The 19,467-nt window shown below is 36.1% G+C and overlaps 1 protein-coding gene across 3 annotated transcripts in view; it reads right to left on the bottom strand.

The window, feature by feature from the left end:
* Gabra2 (gamma-aminobutyric acid (GABA) A receptor, subunit alpha 2) overlaps positions 1–19,467 on the bottom strand; it is a 137,458-nt gene that overhangs the window by 59,443 nt on the left and 58,548 nt on the right. For all 3 annotated transcript variants that reach the window (NM_008066.4, XM_006503733.4, XM_030254132.1), the window contains exon 4: positions 16,896–16,963. In NM_008066.4, the coding sequence (NP_032092.1) occupies positions 16,896–16,963 (68 nt within the window). The remainder of the gene's footprint in view (positions 1–16,895; positions 16,964–19,467) is intronic.

The following is a 19,467-nucleotide window of genomic DNA, read 5'->3' on the forward strand; positions in this document are numbered from 1 at the left end:
AAGCAGCCTTTCTTTCCCCTGCACTTCATTTCCAGCCCATGACTCTGGCTGCATTCTTGCCTGCCATCACCATAGACAACCTGGCAAGGCTCTTCACCCAATCTCAAGCTTGCCAAGTTCCCCTAAAGCACACCCAACAGCTATAAACAGCATTCCGTCCCCTCAGCTCCATCTTCTGACCCACAATGGTCCCTGCATTCCTGGAGGCCTGCCTTCCCTAGGGACAACCAGATGGTTAAAGGTCAATATTAGAACATTCAATAAGACCCAGGTCAATATGTCACCACCAGAGTACCCAACTGCATCCAGACTTGGATATGGTAATCCACCTAAAGCCCCCCCCCAAAAAAACTGATGTTAAATCTCATCTTATGAAGGTGGCAGAGACCTATAAAGAGGAAATAAATAAATGCCTCAAAGAAACACTTGAAAATATTTTTCTATGATCACCTGGGACTAAAGCTGCTCTCTTTGCTCTTTTTCAAAACACTGCAGTCTTAGAAAACAATGTCCAACAATAATATGTATGCTACTTTGGTTTCCAAGGACCTTACAGGTTTTCTAGAGAGTATGGAGATGCTCATATTTATTTGCACATCATCTTGCTTCCAGAAATATAGAAAAGTCTAGAAAGTGTTACAGAGATGGGTAAGGATACTTGCTATTAAGGCTGATGATAGCCAGCTTGATTTCTATAACCCATGTGGCAAAAGTAAAAACAAAAATATCTTACAATTTTTGTTCTTACATCTACATGAGTTCTCTCCCTGGCTCTCTTTCCCTTCTCTATCATCTCTCTCACAAATGCAAATTTAATTAATTAATTAATTAATTAATTAATTGATATTCTGAAAATCACCTTGTAGCTCTTACTAGAAAGATTACTAAATGTTTCCTCTTTTGATTTACTCATTCTCACTTATGGTCCCCTGGTCCTGGGAAGAACAACTTATCCTGAATTTGACACTTATTAATCCCATGCCTGAGCTGATAGATGTAAAACTAATGTAGTCACAACTTAAATATTACTACAAACTGCATTCTTAGCTATATCATTAGCAGTATTGATGTAGAATCTACAGAATACTTAGATTCATATTTACTCTGATAAAGCACTATACTTGAATATTATGTCATAACCTAGCCATCTCTCCTGGTCCTTAAATATTTCCTCTAGCTGGGCAGTAGTGATGCACGCCTTTAATCCAAGCACTTGGGAGGCAGAGGCAGGCAGATCTCTGAGTTCGAGGCCAGCCTTGTCTACAGAGTGAGTTCCAGGAAAGCCAGGGCTACACAGAGAAACCCTGTCTCAAAAACAACAACAACAACAACAACAACAACAACAACAACAACAAAATATTTCCTCAATTTATGCTTGGTCACTGTAACAAACAATCTCACTTTGAAATTCTTTTTCAATCCTATCATACAAAATTATCTGGGCTGGTTACATGACTAATTTAAATGATTCAGAGCATCCTTGGCAGATGTCTATTTATTTTTTAATTAGTACAGCTCACTTTTAAAATACTTTGATATTTCATTAGTTTTGGGTTTTTTTCCTTACTTGTTTCTACTGCATGTTGGCTGCTTTTTATAGTGATCTAAAACTAGTTTATATATGCTATGTTATACAGCATCTGAGAGGATCTGTAGCTCAAAAATAAAAAGGAAAAATATGCATAAACTATCATAGGTATATTGATAATATTGTCCTAAAATAATTACCTGTGTGTTTCACATTTCAGCTTTCATATACCATATTAGTGTGTATATGAGGTAAAGGTAATTTCATTTCTGTCTGATTGAAGATACTTGAAAGTTTCCATTTGGCTCTTCACAATTTTATATTGTGAACATGATGACTGTAGTTTTGTACTTATAAACGTATTGTTTTACCATATTGACATTTCATAATTTATTTTAATCTTACTACAATTTACATATGAGACTAACAAGAATTCAGAATGTAATAAATATTTTAGAGTCAAAGTTTTTTGGTAAAATCTAGTCATCTCTATGTTTTATGATAATTCTGTCCACTTACATTTCTTGTTATATTAATACTGGGTATATTATCATGTAATATTGCTTTTAATGGACACAATTTAAAGGATGAAACTAAAGAGAAAACAGAGAGGTTTTTTTTTTCAGCAAATAGTAAAAGTAAATAAGAGCGATAACTATAATATTATTGAAGAAGAATAATAGGAGGAAACACACATACATTTGTGTGTGTTTTTTGCTTGTGTGCATTCAATGCATAGGCCGAGTATTAGACTACCAGAAGATATAGAATCCCAAAATTCTAACCATATCTAATAGTGTTAAAAGATAAGGTAAACCTTAGGACTAAAGAGTGCTGAAAATTCTGGAGCTTAAGAAACTAGGTGTTTTTCTTGGTCCCACATTCATGAAGCAGTGTGGGGTATCTCTTGCATTCAGCCTCAAATTGATCATAGCTAATATTTCCTTTGTGGAACAGAAAATCACTGGCTATCAAAATTTCCACCCCATAGGAACATGCGGGCAGATCATCTTGGCCTCAGTGTTTCAACATTTCTTATCCTATTCCAGGAAGCATAAGTCAGAAATGATTTTTTTTTCAGATCAATGACAAGAATAGAAAACAAAATAAAACAAAACAAAACAAAACAAAACAAAACAAAACATGGAAAACCCATCAATCATACATGAATGATTCCTGGCAGATGTAAATCACACATCTGAGATGGCTGACAGAGTTGCAAATGACTTCTGTCCATTAGGGATGACTATAAAGTTGAGTATGAAAGATATGATCATATGTGAAAAACTAGAACCAATAAACAATCTTCACAACCTAGCACACTAGGCCTTTGAGTGAAAAATAATAAAAAGATGCTGGTGAATGTAGAGTTTGAGGACATCTGAAGTCCCAATGCAATCCATATGTTCCGATCCTATAGATACATCAAGTTATAAATGGGTACAACTTTAAGCAAATTAACCATATCTAAATAAAAAGTAAGCCTGTAAGCAGAAGCTGGGCAATCCATTTAGAATGATGGTATATAAATTAGAATAAGTATATTCATTTATATGTTGTATGAAAATATTAGAATTATAATCTTCTACAGCTTTAATGTAAATATACATATATGTATATTTACACATACATATGTGTGTATATATATATTTGTATATATATGTGTATGTATATATATATATATGTGTGTATATATATGTGTGTATATATGCATATATATATATATATATATACATATATAATGCTTTATATAAAGCATTTGCAAAAGGCTACCATAGTGTATCTTGTGTAAGATAAGACCAACAGTTTTACTGTATCTATTATCATATTTTGGTTGTGTTTATAAGCTTAGAGGAAAGAGGGCAATAACTGGGAACGGTTGAGTGATGTTCTTCCTTTCATTGGACTGTGAAAGAGCTCAATTAGCTGAATTTATATCACATAATTTTGATTAAAATAACTCAATTGAAGTGGAAAATGTTCATTACAAACTAAAATTAAGACATCATAGCAGAAAATATTAATTAATTACATTTGACAAATTAAAAGTACAAACATATGCCAGGTTTGTACCTTCATAAGACACATAAAATGATAAATAATCCCTAAAATGTATAAGTGTACAATGCTAATAATTATCAATGATACTATTCAAAATACAGGTGTCTAACCACTGTATTTAAAATTAAATTTAGTTATAAATGTTAGTTAAAGACAAAACAAAGCCGTTGCAAATTGCAAGCCATTTTAAAATCTAAGCATCTGGAATGTGAAGACAAACACCTAAAATTGTTGTATAGGTGTTACAAATGTTCATCACAGCTCAGAAGCCAGCAGCCGCTGCTGAGTGCATTCAACAAAAACAGGAAGGGAGAAAAAGGCATACACATATTTAGTGCTCCTACAACTAAAATAGGAGAGAAAGGTAATTGAACGTTGAGTAACAACACAGAGCTGAAGGTTCATACAGCCATGGTATAGAGGAAATACTCATAGAAACCTTAATCATTCTATAGGTGGGATAATAGATAAAGAAAGCCAATTTCTTTTTTCTCAGCTTTCTATAGGTACAAGACAAAATAAAAAACAATGTAGGATACTAATACTAATTTTACAAACACTAAAATTCTCCATTTACTCAGCAAACTTCTTTAGTGTTATTTCCATAATTGGTCCTGCAAACAAGCAAATAATTTTCTTCAGCACAGCCTGTTATATAAACATAATTTCAAGAACACATTAAACTTGGAGAAGACAGCATAGTCTTCAGTACATAAGTATGTTAATTATAAGTCAATGCTCATAGCCAATTTCTGAAGATTCTGTCTAGTCACTAAAACAAGCAAATTTCAGGACTAATTTCAGAATGATTTCTCATTTACTCTGAATTACTAAGTGTATTTAAAAGTACTAAATTTATTTCATTATCCCTCCTTTTTTGCTATTAATGGCTAGGTCCTATTGAATAAATCCCTATCAGTAGTGTTGCTCCCATAATGAAGAAAAATGTGGCTTATGAGGCAGGTATATGGTAACTAAAAATAATTTTTGAGATATACAAAAATATTTAAGCTCAGAGTCATGAGTTTGTATTTAAAGAAACTTCAGCAACAGACTTGACAATGAATTAATATTGCAAACATTTCAACGAGTAGGGCACTTAAGATCACCAGAATGGCAATAAACCCAGTTAGTAAAGCTCTGTATACAAACATGCTCAATTAAACACAAGTTCCAGAACAGCACAGCTCTTCCAGCCATTGTGAAGGTGAAATACTTAGGCTTTCCCTTTGCAGTCAATGGTTAAGAAGTTTAAATCAATAATGGGAGAGAGATTCGACACTGTTAGATCTTTATATTATATTATTAAAGCAAACCTAATGAAACTACCCTAAATCTCTCATCATTTGCAGAGATTCAAATCATTTGGAAACATTTTGTGTCATTTAAAACTTTTATTTACTTACTTAATATTCAAGTTATCCCTAACCCTTAAGGGAACATATTTCAGTAGCAATATTCAAATTTTCAGAATTTTAAATTTCAATTCAAACCTGATGCTTCCAAATTTTATAGACTTGTCATTATATCATACATACCAACAACTCTCTGAGGCAGGAAACCACAGTTAAATACTCTTCTATCATGGACCAATAAAGAGCCAGTGGCCACAGATCATGAAAAATTTACAGATTATGGGAAGTTACAGGAATAATTACTAAAACTTGAGTTTTATAATTGCTGAATACAAAAACTCTTTCACATTTTTTTCTTTCCAGTGTTGGGGAAGCCAGGAATATGGGCTCACAAGAATGACAAGGGTCCTTCTCTTCCACCATAAAAGAAGTAAACAAAAGAGATGAGTGATTTAAACAATAAAACATATGAAGGTGCAAAATTTCTAGGAAAAAAAAACTGGAGAGCAACTATGGAAGAGCATTTTCTCTATCAAATAATTTCCTATCAAATACTTAAACAATGAACCAAATAGCTAATTAAAATTACATTTAGATATGGTTTAGTATATTTAGTAAATATTGTAGTGTCTATTTAATGTACAGACTGTAAGAAATGTATCCAGGTAACAGAACAACACCCCAATTTAAATAAATATCTAAAAATCCTAAATGTTGAGTTTTTTTTTTTAAAGAAACACTAAACATAGCTTACAAGCATATCAAATTCATTCAATATCATGAATCATTAAGAAAATAAAAACTATAGGCAAAATAATAATTGAGGGTATAGAAAAGATGATAGGTCAGTTTTGGCTTAGATATGAAGAAAAGGAGCCCTGTCTTGCACAGTGTGGGTAAGGGTTAAAATTAGTGCTGCCATTATGGTAAAGAAATAGAGTTCTCCACAAAAGATAATTATAAGTATCATCATAGTACATCATGAAAGGTTATCTTCTTTGAACACCCAAAAGAATCTCAATTACTAAATGAAAAGTTATAGCAATGGTATACAATATGAAATGTATGATAAGAACAGGCTCTTAAGTAGATCAGAGAAATTACTGGAGCACATATTATTTAATCTTTTTTTTTAATTTCAGTTGAATTTTGGAAAATATGATAACAGAAGCAACCTGCTAAAACTCTTTAAAAAGATAAAGTGTAATATGTAAACATTCCGGGGGAAAGTTGGACGTCACGGACATCAACTGGCACAGATACCTTTAAAATAGAAGCTTGAAAACCAAAGCAGGAACAAATATTGACAAAGCAAAGGGCCAAGTTTAGAGGCTGTGTAGAAGACCTCAACAGAAGCCGTCAAAGAACCACCATGTGTGGTTGACATTAATTTTACAATTAATAACAGTCAGAGGAGAAGTCCCATTTGTGCCCAACATTTATATAAAAGATGTCTATAATACAAACAATATTGATTAATCCTTAGCAGAACCAGACATATAAGAATATATTCTCCCCCTTTTCTAAACTTTCTTCTTTTTGCCTCCATTTTATATCTTCCTATAAGAGGAGAAGAAATGTAGGTGGCAAGCCATTGCTCATAGTAATCCCCCATGTGTGGGATGGAGAAGAGTTAGAATGTGCACACAACATATCAAAGAGTACACACATTAGCCTGACCTCCCTAAAGCTGTGGAATGGATTGAGATGCTGTCACAAAGTGGGAGTATTCTGATGAATATAGCATTCATGAATTTTTTTTTTCATTTGAGTTTCTAAAGCCCTTAGAATAGTATACAAACACTCTTACAGCCTCCATGTCCCTATTATATATCTTCCTACCTTCTTCAATCTCGCTCAACCAATTCTCCCATCACACACAAGCATACACTGACATTGCACTTCAGCAGTATTGACATAAATGCAAGCTTTTGGATGTGTCAAGTCATGGCTCCCTTATGCTAATTCATTGGTAAGTGTCACCTTCACTCTTCATCAGCTCCTTACATTTGACCATCTCCTACTCTATACTGAAAGCAGAGTTAACAATTCCCTTTTCATAACTATAACAATATATAGCAAACTGCCTGCATGACTGTTAGTAAACAATAAATACTCCCTGGATGAATGTTGAATAGATAGATGATTGAGCAAGTGAATGGATGGATGAATGAATGAATGAATGAATGAATGAATGAATGAATGAGGGAAATCATGAAAAGTAAAACATTCTGTAAACATTCTGGGTAGTGAGGCCCTGAGCAGATGACAATGGCATCAACAGAAGCAGATGTCAAAAGATAATGTAGGTGTTAATGCAGATGTTCTTCCTATGCACAGAAACCCTGATCCTCAATCCCTTGAGAAGTCCATGGTACACACATGTGTGTTTTCATATTGTTTTCATGTGACTCTTTTAAATGAGCCAGATCACAATATGAATATGAACACATGACAAGCAAGCCATGGACAAGCTTGTTCTCTGGAATCTATTGTTGTAAAGTCCTTTTTTGGAATATTTATGTATCTTGTGGACCTCATTTAGCTCTAGCAGCTTTCCTGGGCAGACTGTCATGATTTTCTCAGGCCATCTTCCCTATATGTGGCTCTAGTAGTAGTGAACTTCCCATTTCACTAAATGTAGAGTGCTTTGTGACAAAGGAGTCTAATCCATTTTTCAGCGGGACTTCCTTCCCTAGAAACCTTGAGAATCACAGATCTTTTGTCCACTAACATATCTACCTATAAATCCTTTGATAAAACTGTTATCACACTACTTTCAAGTTAGTTTTAGTACCCTCCCATTATGCAGTGAATTACTGAGGGGCACACCTGAATTATATGTAGATGCCTTTAGTCTCAAAGCTTTCATGGATACAGCATTTACTTTTGAATCTGTTGGAATATATGGATACAACTATTCCTTTTCACAGCCCAGAATGCAGTAAATAAGACAATGATCTTTACAACACACACACACACACACACACACACACACACACACACACACACACATTTAACAAAACTAAAAATTGAAGTACAAGGAAAAGAAAAATTGCTATTTTTAAGAAACCCCCAAAAAGCACTAGAGAAAGTTAAGTTTGATATTAGCCTTGACTACACTGAAAAAAAAATCCAGTTGGCAAAGCAGTAGATCAGTATAACAAGTATGGAGAAAAAATATGTACAAGGGCAGTGAGCTGTTAGCAATAATGGCATGTTCAGAGAACAGTGAGAAGTTCAACGCAATTTTTAAAAATAAAAGCCTCACTGAGAGTTACAGTGCCTTATAAAACTGCTGCCCTCTGTGCCGATCTCTTCTCAGCCATGCTGATTAAAATGTTGCCTCCACTCTTTCTCCACTTCCTCACTTCCCACATGCCTCCGCCCACTGCAATCTGGTTGCTTTTGCCACCATCAGCAAACACCTCCTTGTTCTTAATCTAATGACATATTTAAGCATTTTTCTCAGCTTTGCCATCGAAAAAGAGATAGTTTTCATCTCACTACTTAAGCAATATTCTTTAAGATACATCTTCCTCTTCTTGTTACTATTGTTGAGACCCCACCATGGAATCAGAGTCTGTCTCATGACCACCAGTCTATCTGTAGGATATGCCTTAGAAAAAGTATGGGTGTTTATAGAAATGGGTAAATTTAACTCTTCTTAGCCTATACATGCAATCTCTGGATTGCTTGTCTAAAAACAAAGGTTCCTCGAGACTTGCAATCTAAGAATCAAGCATTCCATCTCCAGATTTTTATTCACTTCTTTATGTTTAGAAAGAAAGCATTTATTTTGACTCACAGTCACAGGGAGAGTCCATCATAATGAAAAATTGCTGGCAGGCAGAGCAGAAAGCAGCTGAGGGTACTGCACGGACAGTCAGAAGGTAGAGGGTGGTGGGGAGCAGTGTTATGTTCCTTTGCACTCATGTGTGGGTTCCCTTTTTATTTTAAATATGTGCATTTTGTAATTTATGTATCTGTGTCTCTTTGTCTTGGTGGTCAGCATGAGTTTCAGCCACCAGTACATCAATTCTTGCAAAGGGCAGAACAGAGTGTCAGATCCTACAAAGCGGGAGCTTGATGGTAGTTACGGGCCTTTCAAAGGGAGTGCTGGACACCAACACTGGCCCCTCTGAATGATCAATGAGCACTCTTAACTAACAACCCCTCTCTCCAACACATGCAGCTTTTAGTTTAAAAATCACTCTGATTCAAGAAATTATAACTGTATAGTATGTAACTTACACAATAGAGTGAGCAGAATGGGAAATGTCACTCAGTCCATAGGAAACCAGGACATTTAATATTGCTGCTCTAAACTTACACAGCCCTCATTGCCCCCTGAAAAGTAATGGGCAGACTCTTTCTAAACTCACCTTCACTTTTCCTCTTCTGTATTTTTCTCCAACTTCTGTACCCAGCAGATCAACTAGTCATCAACTACATACATAGTGAAGTGTTAAATAACTGCCGTATTTCTTCTCTACTGCCAACATCTCATCCTGTCCCACCTCAGCTGACATATTTAAGCATTTTTTCTCAGCTTTGCCATCAAAAAAGAGATAGTTTTCATCTCACTACTTAATCAATATTCTTTAAGATACATCTTCCTCTTCTTATTACTACTGTTGCGAACCCACCATGGGATCAGAGTCCATATCAAGTCCACCAGTCTATCTGTAGGATATGCCTTAGAAAAAGTATGAGTCAGCCGACAGTCATGTCTTGGCTGAGGCAGTCTCCATCTCACATATTTTTGCTTCTCCCCACATCTGACATCTATTACTTATTTCTGAGAACCACATAGACTCTAAGACACAAGTCTACCCATGAATGTATTATACTCTCAACCTACTGCACATCAATTTTGAGAGGCACCTGAGCAACAACTTCTTTACTAGAAACTTCAGCCTATCCCAATAAGATATTTAGGAATCTTATTTTGAGAAGCATTTTTTCATATACTTTCATGGGGCTGGATATTATCTGATGCGTCAAAGTCTTTGAGTCTAACCTTCTCACTCCAAAGTTGAAAGTAACTCTTTTATTACTTATTCATTTTAAACTCCACTCACTGTCTACCTCCCAGTCAGCCTCTCCATCAATACTTCCCTCATTCCCCTCCTCTTCTCCCCTGAGGGGGTTCTCCACTAGGTATCTCTCCCATGCTGGCACTTCAAGTCTCTGCAAGGGTAGGTGCTTCGTTTCCCAATGAGGCCAGACAAGGCAGCCCAGCTAGAACATACCCCACATACAGGCAACAGGGATAGTTCCCTCTCCAGTTGTTTAGGACCCACATGCAAACCAAGCTGTACATCAGCATCTGTGTGGGTAAGCCTTGGTCCAGCTCTTGTATGTACTTTGAGTGGTGCTTCAGTCTTTGAGAGCCCCAAGGGTCAATGTTAGTTGATTATGTTGGTCTTCCTAGGGAGTTGCTATCCCCTAAAAGGCTACAAAATAACTTTTAAATGCCAGTTTTAAAACAGGCAAAGATGATAACTTCCCTTCTGATACACAGTACATCCCAAGTCCCCTGGACCAACTACATTGGCAAATCACAATGGGAAGAAAGAAAGCAAGTAAGCACAGTGTGCCTTTTCTACTAGACATTGGTATCTTAGGGCTCGCCATACTTTGAACTACACAGTACTGCATTGGCTTCTTGGGAATTGTACTTTGTACTTAATGTTTACAAAAATGAATAAAAGTATGACTCAATTAGATCATTGTAATTAATACACCAAGGTCACACTTACCTGAATGTCTAACTTGTTAATAATATAAAGGAAAACACAGTTGATGAGAACTCACAATTCTACTCCAAAGTCCAGTGCTATAGCACTAACACTGAGCAAGGGACAATTACCTAAGCTGTGGTTCTTTTTACAGGCCTGGGTACCACATTTTGTGGCTTTAGTGCTAATGTCACAAAATATGCACATGCAATGAAATATCCACCAATACAGGAAAAGAAAATTTTTATATATTTTGTGGAAAAGACATATTTCCTTATATGGAAACTCGTGGAGGTAGGTCAGGCATGGACATATTTCTTTATATGGAAATTCATGGAGGTAGGTCAGGAGTGGGAGAAATTGCAGTAGTGTGCACGCCTACTGCAAACTTTGTCCATTGTTAGCTCCCAGTACATTCTAACGCTTAATTACCTTTTTACTCATTAATTTTTAAATGTTGAAATTAAAGATTTTTAACTTAACTGCAGACAGTGTAATTAGAATCATTAATTATAATTCAGATCCACAACTTTCTTTAGACAATTACCCTGGTTAATGAGTTTTTGATCGCCAAGCGTGAACATGTGTCTGCACGTTTATGTGCATATGCACGTGTGCTCTATGTGCATGGGTGTGTTGTCCTTGGTTCTTAATGCTTTGTGTTATGTTGCTATTTTCCCTCAGGCTAAAGTCAGAATAAATCTATAGCACTGACCTGAACAATAGGATCTAGGAGTTTAGTTAGGTTTTGCTACTTATTATGTACTTCATAGAAAGAACAGCAGTTATACTACTAAAAAGGAAATGAAATATCTCCAGTATTTGTTCTTATTAACTAAATACTTTTATGAGACATGAGCCCTATGCCTCCATATCTCCTTCTATTTGTAGGTTATAACATGGACGTGTTTTTCTTTCCCATGTGCGGCAGGTCTAATTAGATTATTTCTGTTTTCAGTAAACACAGGTTCAAACTTGTCTTCATTATCTTTCTTATTTTTCAGCAAGAATAAAGAATAAAACATTTCTGCCATCCTGAAAACTAAGTCATTTCTCTTTACAACAATGTTGATGAAGACTCTCTTTCATTTTTCACTTGCTTCCTTTTTTTTGTGAATTTCATTCATGAGAGTTATATTTATATCATTTCCCATTTCTTTTACATCCGATTAATCTTCTCTAGCTGACTTGGAGTGTGAGTGTATATGTTAATGTGATCTATAACTTGCATATATGGATAGTGTATTTTTGTATAATTATAGATAAACAGATAAGTGTTTGCATATGTATAGAAATATGTATACATAATGGTTTCAAAACAAATATTCTCAAATTTCGTGTTTCTTTCCCAGACATGGACAAATATGATACCAGAGCTTCTCAAGGATTGGATTACCACTTGACCCTCATTTTACATCATCTTTCCAGCCTATGCTACTCTGTGTCCCAGTGCTCAGTACTGACTTCCAAGCCTACCCTCTTCCCCTTACTTAGATTAGGAGATGGATTATGTCAACATTTTTTTTTTTTAATTTCTCAGCTACATAGTATCAGGTCCAGTCAAATGAGGTATCAGGGGGAACATTCCAATGTCATATCAAGTGGAGGAAGCTTCTTTTTAAAATCATGTTTGAAATGGAAACCGAATTACATCACCTTCCCCTTCCCTGTCCTCCCTCCTGCTAGCCCCTCTCAGGTATTCCCCCTTCATCAGCACCCACAAATCCCACATACAATTTCAAAACCCTCTTTTCCCCCAGTTCCTATTGTTACATAGACACATATGTACATACACAAATATGTCTGTGTAGGTGTGAGTACACAAACAACAATAACAACAACATCAAAATTCCCGCTATTTCTGTTTTGCAGTTGCTGGGTATATGGTTTCCAGGCTAAACTATTAGAATTGTCCAAACAGCAACAGCATTAATCCCTAGGAAAGACTATTTCTTCTCCCAAGAGTCAGTAGTTCCTTGTCTGTGTTTCTCACCTTGAGGTGAGATTCCATTTAATTTCTCCCTTCTATGAGAATATTTCCATTGGTATTTCTATTGTGGTGGTAACCAGTAGATAGAAGGGTCTCAAATGGAGGAACTGGGTTACTAACCCATGGTCAAATCTTCTGACCCAGAATTGTTCCTGTCTAAAAGAACTGCAGGGACAAAGATGGAGAAGAGACTGGAGGAAAGGTAGTCCTTCTCATGGTGGTGGTGGGAGGAGCACCAAGGCCTGACACTATTACTGATGTTATATTGTGCTTACAGACAGGAGCCTAGCATGATATCCTCTGAGAGGCCTGACCAATACCTGATTGAGATAGACCGAGATACTTACACCCAACCACTGGACTGAAGTTGGGGATCCCTATAGTTGAATTATGGTATGGAGTGAAGAAGCTGAAGGGGAAGGGAACCTCATAGGAAGACGAGCAGTCTCAACCAACCTGGACTCCTATGAGCTTTCAAAGACTGAGCAACCAACCAGACAGCATCCACTGGCTGGGCAGAGGCCCCTGGCACAGGTGTAGCAGAGGACTACCTGATCTGGCCTCTGTGGGAGAAGATGTGCCTAATCCTAGAGACACTTGAGACCCAAGGAACAGAGATGTCTGGTGTGGGGGGAGAGCACCCTTGGGAAGAAAGGGGCAGGAGGAATGGGGTGAGGAACTGTGGGAGGAGAGACCACGGGGGCGGGGGGGGGGGGAGGAAAATGGCTGTAATGTAAACAAATAAAATAATTTCTAAAAAAGAAAAAAAAACAAAACAAAAAGAAAAGAAAAGAAAAGATAAAATGAGCATGTGAATATTTGCTCACATGCACACACATGCACACACACACACACACACACACACACACACACTAAGACATGTTTGCTCCTCAATATACAAAGACATCTAAAACAATCAAAAACTGACTTTATTTAAATAGTATCAAGTATAGGTCCACTCAAATCAATCCAATTAAAATATAGTTGGAAGTGTGAGCACATTCTAATATTTATTTTACATTGCAATTAAATTAACAAACAATAATATTTATCATCAATTTCCACAAATAAGAGTGTGTCTTGAGCATATTAAAAATATTCTACTAAATATTTCAATAAAAGTTCTTCGGTTCTATTTCCTGATGAGACCAAAGTATTTTAAGTCAAGTTTAGATTTATTTAAAATTCGTTCATTTCTTCATGGCTATGTACTTAAGAGTAAATTTCTGTCTAAATGTTTTTGAATGGTGAAAATGCATTGAAATACAAAGTTAGTAAAATTTATCACTAGTAGGAACAAAACCACTTGCACAGAGTTTGCCATAAATAACAAAAGAGTGTTGTCCACTCCTGCTCACTGTTTTCCCTCCCTGCCTCTCCCTCACACTCCTCTCCAGTTTACTTCAGAAACATGCCTCAACTTCGGAAGTATTGATACTACAGGTGTATGCTCTGGCCCTGAGTATTTTGTTCTAAGTCTCAAAACAGGAAACAGAAGAGGCTATTAGAAATTTATTATAAATAAATGTTCTCTATTCATGAGATTTTTTAGGTGAAAATATTTCCTTTACAAATCAAAACTTGCTAGAATAACTTATTTCTTGTATTCATAATATAATAAATGAAACAGTTAGAGAATTACTGTATCTAATTCTTTGGTAGCATTTCTATATTTTAGCTAGTAGGTAGAGACCAATGTAACTATTAAAGCTACATAATGTTCATATTATCCCTCAAGTTTTTCAATATAATGCTTCATAAAATTTTACCGTTCCCTGTTTTCTTTACATAGAATCTAATTATTTGATGACATATCTGGAATCTGTGAGCAGTTACTAAAGCTAGTCTCACTAAAAACTGAAAAAAAGTGTTTAATGCAAAACAATTTTCAACCAGCCAATAAGACTTGGTCTATGTGTTACTACTAGAAACACCTTTGACATCATTTCAAGGTCTTGTCCACTTGTACTGACCAATTGTGCAAGAAAGCTTAATATTTCAGGTTCAACACTGAATATAGCATGGTAGTTGAATGACTCCCTAGCTCTTACGTAAATCCTTAGAAATGGAGGAAAACAAAATCAAACAATGGAAATAAAAACTGGCAATTCACAGAGAGGGGTAGTTTAGGTTGAACATCATGTTTTCATGGTACTCCATGAGTGTTTCCATGTCTCAGAGCCATTTAATTAGAAGTTTGAAAGAATTTTAAAGATCTCACAGTTTTTGTGTCAACACTCTCCCTCCCATATCGTAAGCTCTCAGCCTCATACCCCTTCACCCTGTGTCCCATCCAGGTCATAGATGAAATTAGCTGACAGAAGACCGAGATGGAAGGAAAAGCAAGGCTTGTCCATTTCTTTCCTGAACTCTTCAAGGGGAAGAAGAAACTGGGAGAAGAAAAGAGGATTGGGAGGACCGGGTATGGGTCTCATTCCCTGTAACTTCCAGTGTTATAGTCAGAAGTAGAGGATGCCTGAGGGGTGGAGGAGATTGTGAGCCTCCCACTTTACAAAGAGGTAGCTTGGGAAAGAGAGATAGACATTCAGGGGAATGAAGCAAAGCAAGTATTAGCTAGAAGATATGACACAATCTAACATGGTATCAATAAAAAATATTATTTCAAGAAAAATTTCTATTACATTTTTACAAATAATTAAGAATTTATTTCATTCCAACAATCTCCCTCTCTTACATATCTCATTTAAAAAACATCAATTCAACTAAGTTGAGTAATTTCAACACTCTAGTTCTCTCTCTCTCCCTCCACTCCCCTCCACTCCCCTACCCCTCCCCTTCCCCTCCCCTTCCCCTTCCCCTTCCCCTTCCCCTTCCCCTTCCCTTCCCTTCCCTTCCCTTCCCTTCCCTTCCCTTCCCTTCCCTTCCCTTCCCTTCCCTTCCCTTCCCTTCCCTTCCTTATTTCTTTTTTTTCCCTTCTTGTTTGTTGTTTGGTTTGGGCTTTTGTTTCTTTCTTTTTTTTTAATTAGATATTTTCTTCGTTTATGTTTCAAATGTTATCCCCTTTCTGGGTTTCTCCACCAAAAAACCCCTATCCCTTATCCCCTCCCCCTGCTCACCAACCCACTCACTCCTGCATTCTGGCCCTGGCATTTCTTTACACTGTGACATTCAGCCTTCACAGGACCAAGGGTCTCTACTCCCATTGATGACCAAATAGACCATCCTCTGCTACATAGGCTGCTAGAGCCATGAGTCCCATCATGTGTACTCTTTTTGGGTGGTGGTTTAATCCCTGGGTGCTTTGTGGGTACTGGTTAGTTCATATTGTTATTCCTCCTATGGGGCTGCAAACCCCTTCATCTCCTTGGGTCCTTTAGCTAGCTCGTCCATTGAGGATTCTGTGCTCAGTCCAATGGTTGGCTGTGAGCATCTACTGTATTTGTCAGGCACTGGTAGAGCCTCTCAGGAGACAGCTATAACAGGCTTCAATTAGCAAGCACTTGTTGGTATCCACAATTGTATATAAGATGGATCCTCAGGGTGTGGGGGACCCAGTTTTTGTGTAGCCTTGGCTATCTTGAAACTTGCTCAGGCTAAGCTTAAAGACACATTTGAGTGCTGGAATTAAAACAGTGCACCATCATCTGCTCAGCTTCAACACTCTAGTGTTCTTTGGATTGATTTGCATGTGTGTCTTGTGTGTGCAGGTTGTATAACAATGCAATGAGTCTTCTTAGTGACTGTGAGGATATTTTCCTGTAACACTCACCAACCTTGGTCCAATAAAACTCATCAGTCATATGAAAGTCAAGCAAATGCCTTAAATCTAGAAAGTCACCACTAATAATGTAATTGTTCTTCTTAAATGTTAAGTCTATGCCACTTCGCAGCTAAGTAAGTATATGTTTGAGTAGAAAAATATGTATATGTTTGTATATATATATATACACACACACACATACACACATATACATACACATATGTGTGTATGTATATATATATGTGTGTGTGTGTGCATTACATATATGTATATATATGAGAGAGAGAGAGAAAGAGAAAAAGATAAAGAGTTTATATAAACATTCTAGAGCTATGTTCCACAGAACCAGAAACACATCCTCAACTTTTTGCTGATGTGGCTAGAAATGTCTTATATGCAGAATTCTATGACTTTAAAAATATTGACTTAATATAAATTACCTCTATTTCTCAATAGGTTAAGAAACATATTTAATATCTTTTAAAAGTAAACTTACCATATCTGTATCTGAGACAGGGCCAAAACTGGTCACGTAAATGTTAGTGAAGACTTCAGTAATACTGTCTAAGAGGAAGAAAAGAAAGTGGACATAGATTGTATATAGTGAAATATGTACAGAAAAATAGTTGAGTCTATGGTATAATGCAGAAGTAAGTGATAAGGCAGTATCGAGATACACTTTCCAAACAATCTACAACTAACAGAATTAATGCCAAGAAGTATTTGACATTCATCTTTAGAAAAATGCTTAATCAGAATTCCTTCTTTTTTTATTTTTTCCCCATTTTTAATTAGGTATTTAGCTCATTTACATTTCCAATGCTATCCCAAAAGTCCCCCATACCCACCCACCCCCACTCCCCTACCCACCCACTCCCCCTTTTTGGCCTTGCGTTCCCCTGTACTGGGGCATATAAAGTTTGCAAGTCCAATGGGCCTCTCTTTCCAGTGATGGCCGACTAGGCCATCTTTTGATACATATGCAGCTAGAGTCAAGAGCTCCGGGATACTGGTTAGTTCATTATGTTGTTCCGCCTTAGGGTTGCAGATCCCTTTAGGTCCTTGGGTACTTTCTCTAGCTCCTCCATTGGGGGCCATGCGTTCCATCCTCTAGATGACTGTGAGCATCCACTTCTGTGTTTGCTAGGCCTCTGCCTAGTCTCATAAGAGACAGCTATATCAGGGTCCTTTCAGCAAAATCTTGCTAGTGTATGCAATGGTGTCTGCGTTTGGCGGCTGATTATGGGGTGGATCCCTGGATATAGCAGTCTCTACATGGTCCATCCTTTCATCTCAGCTTCAAACTTTGTCTCTGTAACTCCTTCCAAGGGTGTTTTGTTCCCACTTCTAAGAAGGGGCATAGTGTCCACACTTCCAGTCCAGAATTCCTTCTTAAATATTGCATTGCTAATTATGAATAGCTTCTTAAAAACTGTCTTAAATAAATCAGTCAAACAAATTTTTACCATTAACACTGACAATAGTTAGGGGTTATTGCTTGATACTATAAATCTGATGGTTAAACTAATATTACAGATGTCATTTTGGGATGGTTGGGATTAATAGTTTGCATACCACATGGATTATTTAGCCTAAAAATCAATATCTTTCCATAGAATAAAATAAAAACAAATTGTATACAATTATAAATAAATGTGACTCATCATATATATAACCATATTACTTAATAACTTATAAATAAAAAGAAAATAAATTAATCCATATTGGACTATATTTAAAATGGGTCTATAAATGTCTTTACAACTTCCTGAAATGCTAATGTTCAAGTGAATCAGATTCTAAATAAATATAAAATATGAACTATAAAACAATTAACAACACTTATCAATTAACAGGATGATTTAGACATCTAAACTCAAATAAAAAATAAGATATCATTTGTAAAGGTTGTATTTCCACATGAATAATATAATGACATCCCTCCTATCTAATAATGGGTATCTCTTTAGAAAGGAATAACCTATGCATACAATTTTGAAACAAGAGGGCTCATTTTAAGTGAAAGAATTTTTAATTCACATACTTTTAGAACCAATTAAAATTTTACTGCACTAGCTATTGTTCAAAGAATTGTTATAGAATAATTTTCATATCAAAGCTATAGAGTAGATTCTCTATTACATCTCTGTGATATATACAATGATTTACAGTAAACTGTGAAACATTACCAAAAGACCCACACCAAGTATAGACAGTCCTGTTTCAAAACCCAAGTACTCTGATTTCTGAGTTTTTCTGCTACATCAGGTCATTGCACAACAATGGACAATAGAAGGGAGTAAATGTAGATTCGTATTATCTATTTCTACTTGTTTGGTCTACATGGAAACATGGTGAAAGTACATCAATAAACATATTTATTCCCCATTATTCTGTATACAATTTCCTTGTTTAAACTATATTTATTAACTCTACTGTATTGTACCTCAATAATCAATACCATTGTTTTCCTGATGATACCTGTCTGAAACATATACATAAGGTCAAGTTTCTGGAAATCCAACCTGTGCAGAAATTCAAGATTCCATACTTAGAAGCATTCTGTTCTTGATATTTTCTTCCTGCTCTATTAAATCCTGGGACTATTTTTACACAAAGGTCAAGCATTTACACTTTGAACTGAACTTTCTCAAAATATGTTACAATCCCTGTACTACCTCTTATGAGATATGATTATACAGATAAAATTATATGTGAATTATGTGACACTGATTTTTCAAAGGCAGTCTCTAAGTTATTTCATGTTCATGTTTGTGTATATGGATTAGAGCAGTGTAACACTGAGTTATTGATATACGTTTCAGTGCTTTGATTCATTAGACTATGGATAGCACAAAGTAAGCAATGATAATTGTTGGCTGGTAGAAACATTGATCTCTGCCTTTTAGGAACCATGAGTCATCCTCCCAAGACCTGGTGTTCATAGTGAAGAGCCTAGGTGAGATCCTGAGTCAGCCTGCATACTGGTGAGGATCCTTCCTCACCCAATCTTGACTGATTGCTTCTCAACCTTGATGTCACTAATTAACAGTTTCTCCTCTCCAGCC

This window comes from Mus musculus, chromosome 5, assembly GCF_000001635.26.
Source record: "Mus musculus strain C57BL/6J chromosome 5, GRCm38.p6 C57BL/6J".
In the NCBI taxonomy this organism is placed as follows: Eukaryota; Metazoa; Chordata; class Mammalia; order Rodentia; family Muridae; genus Mus; species Mus musculus.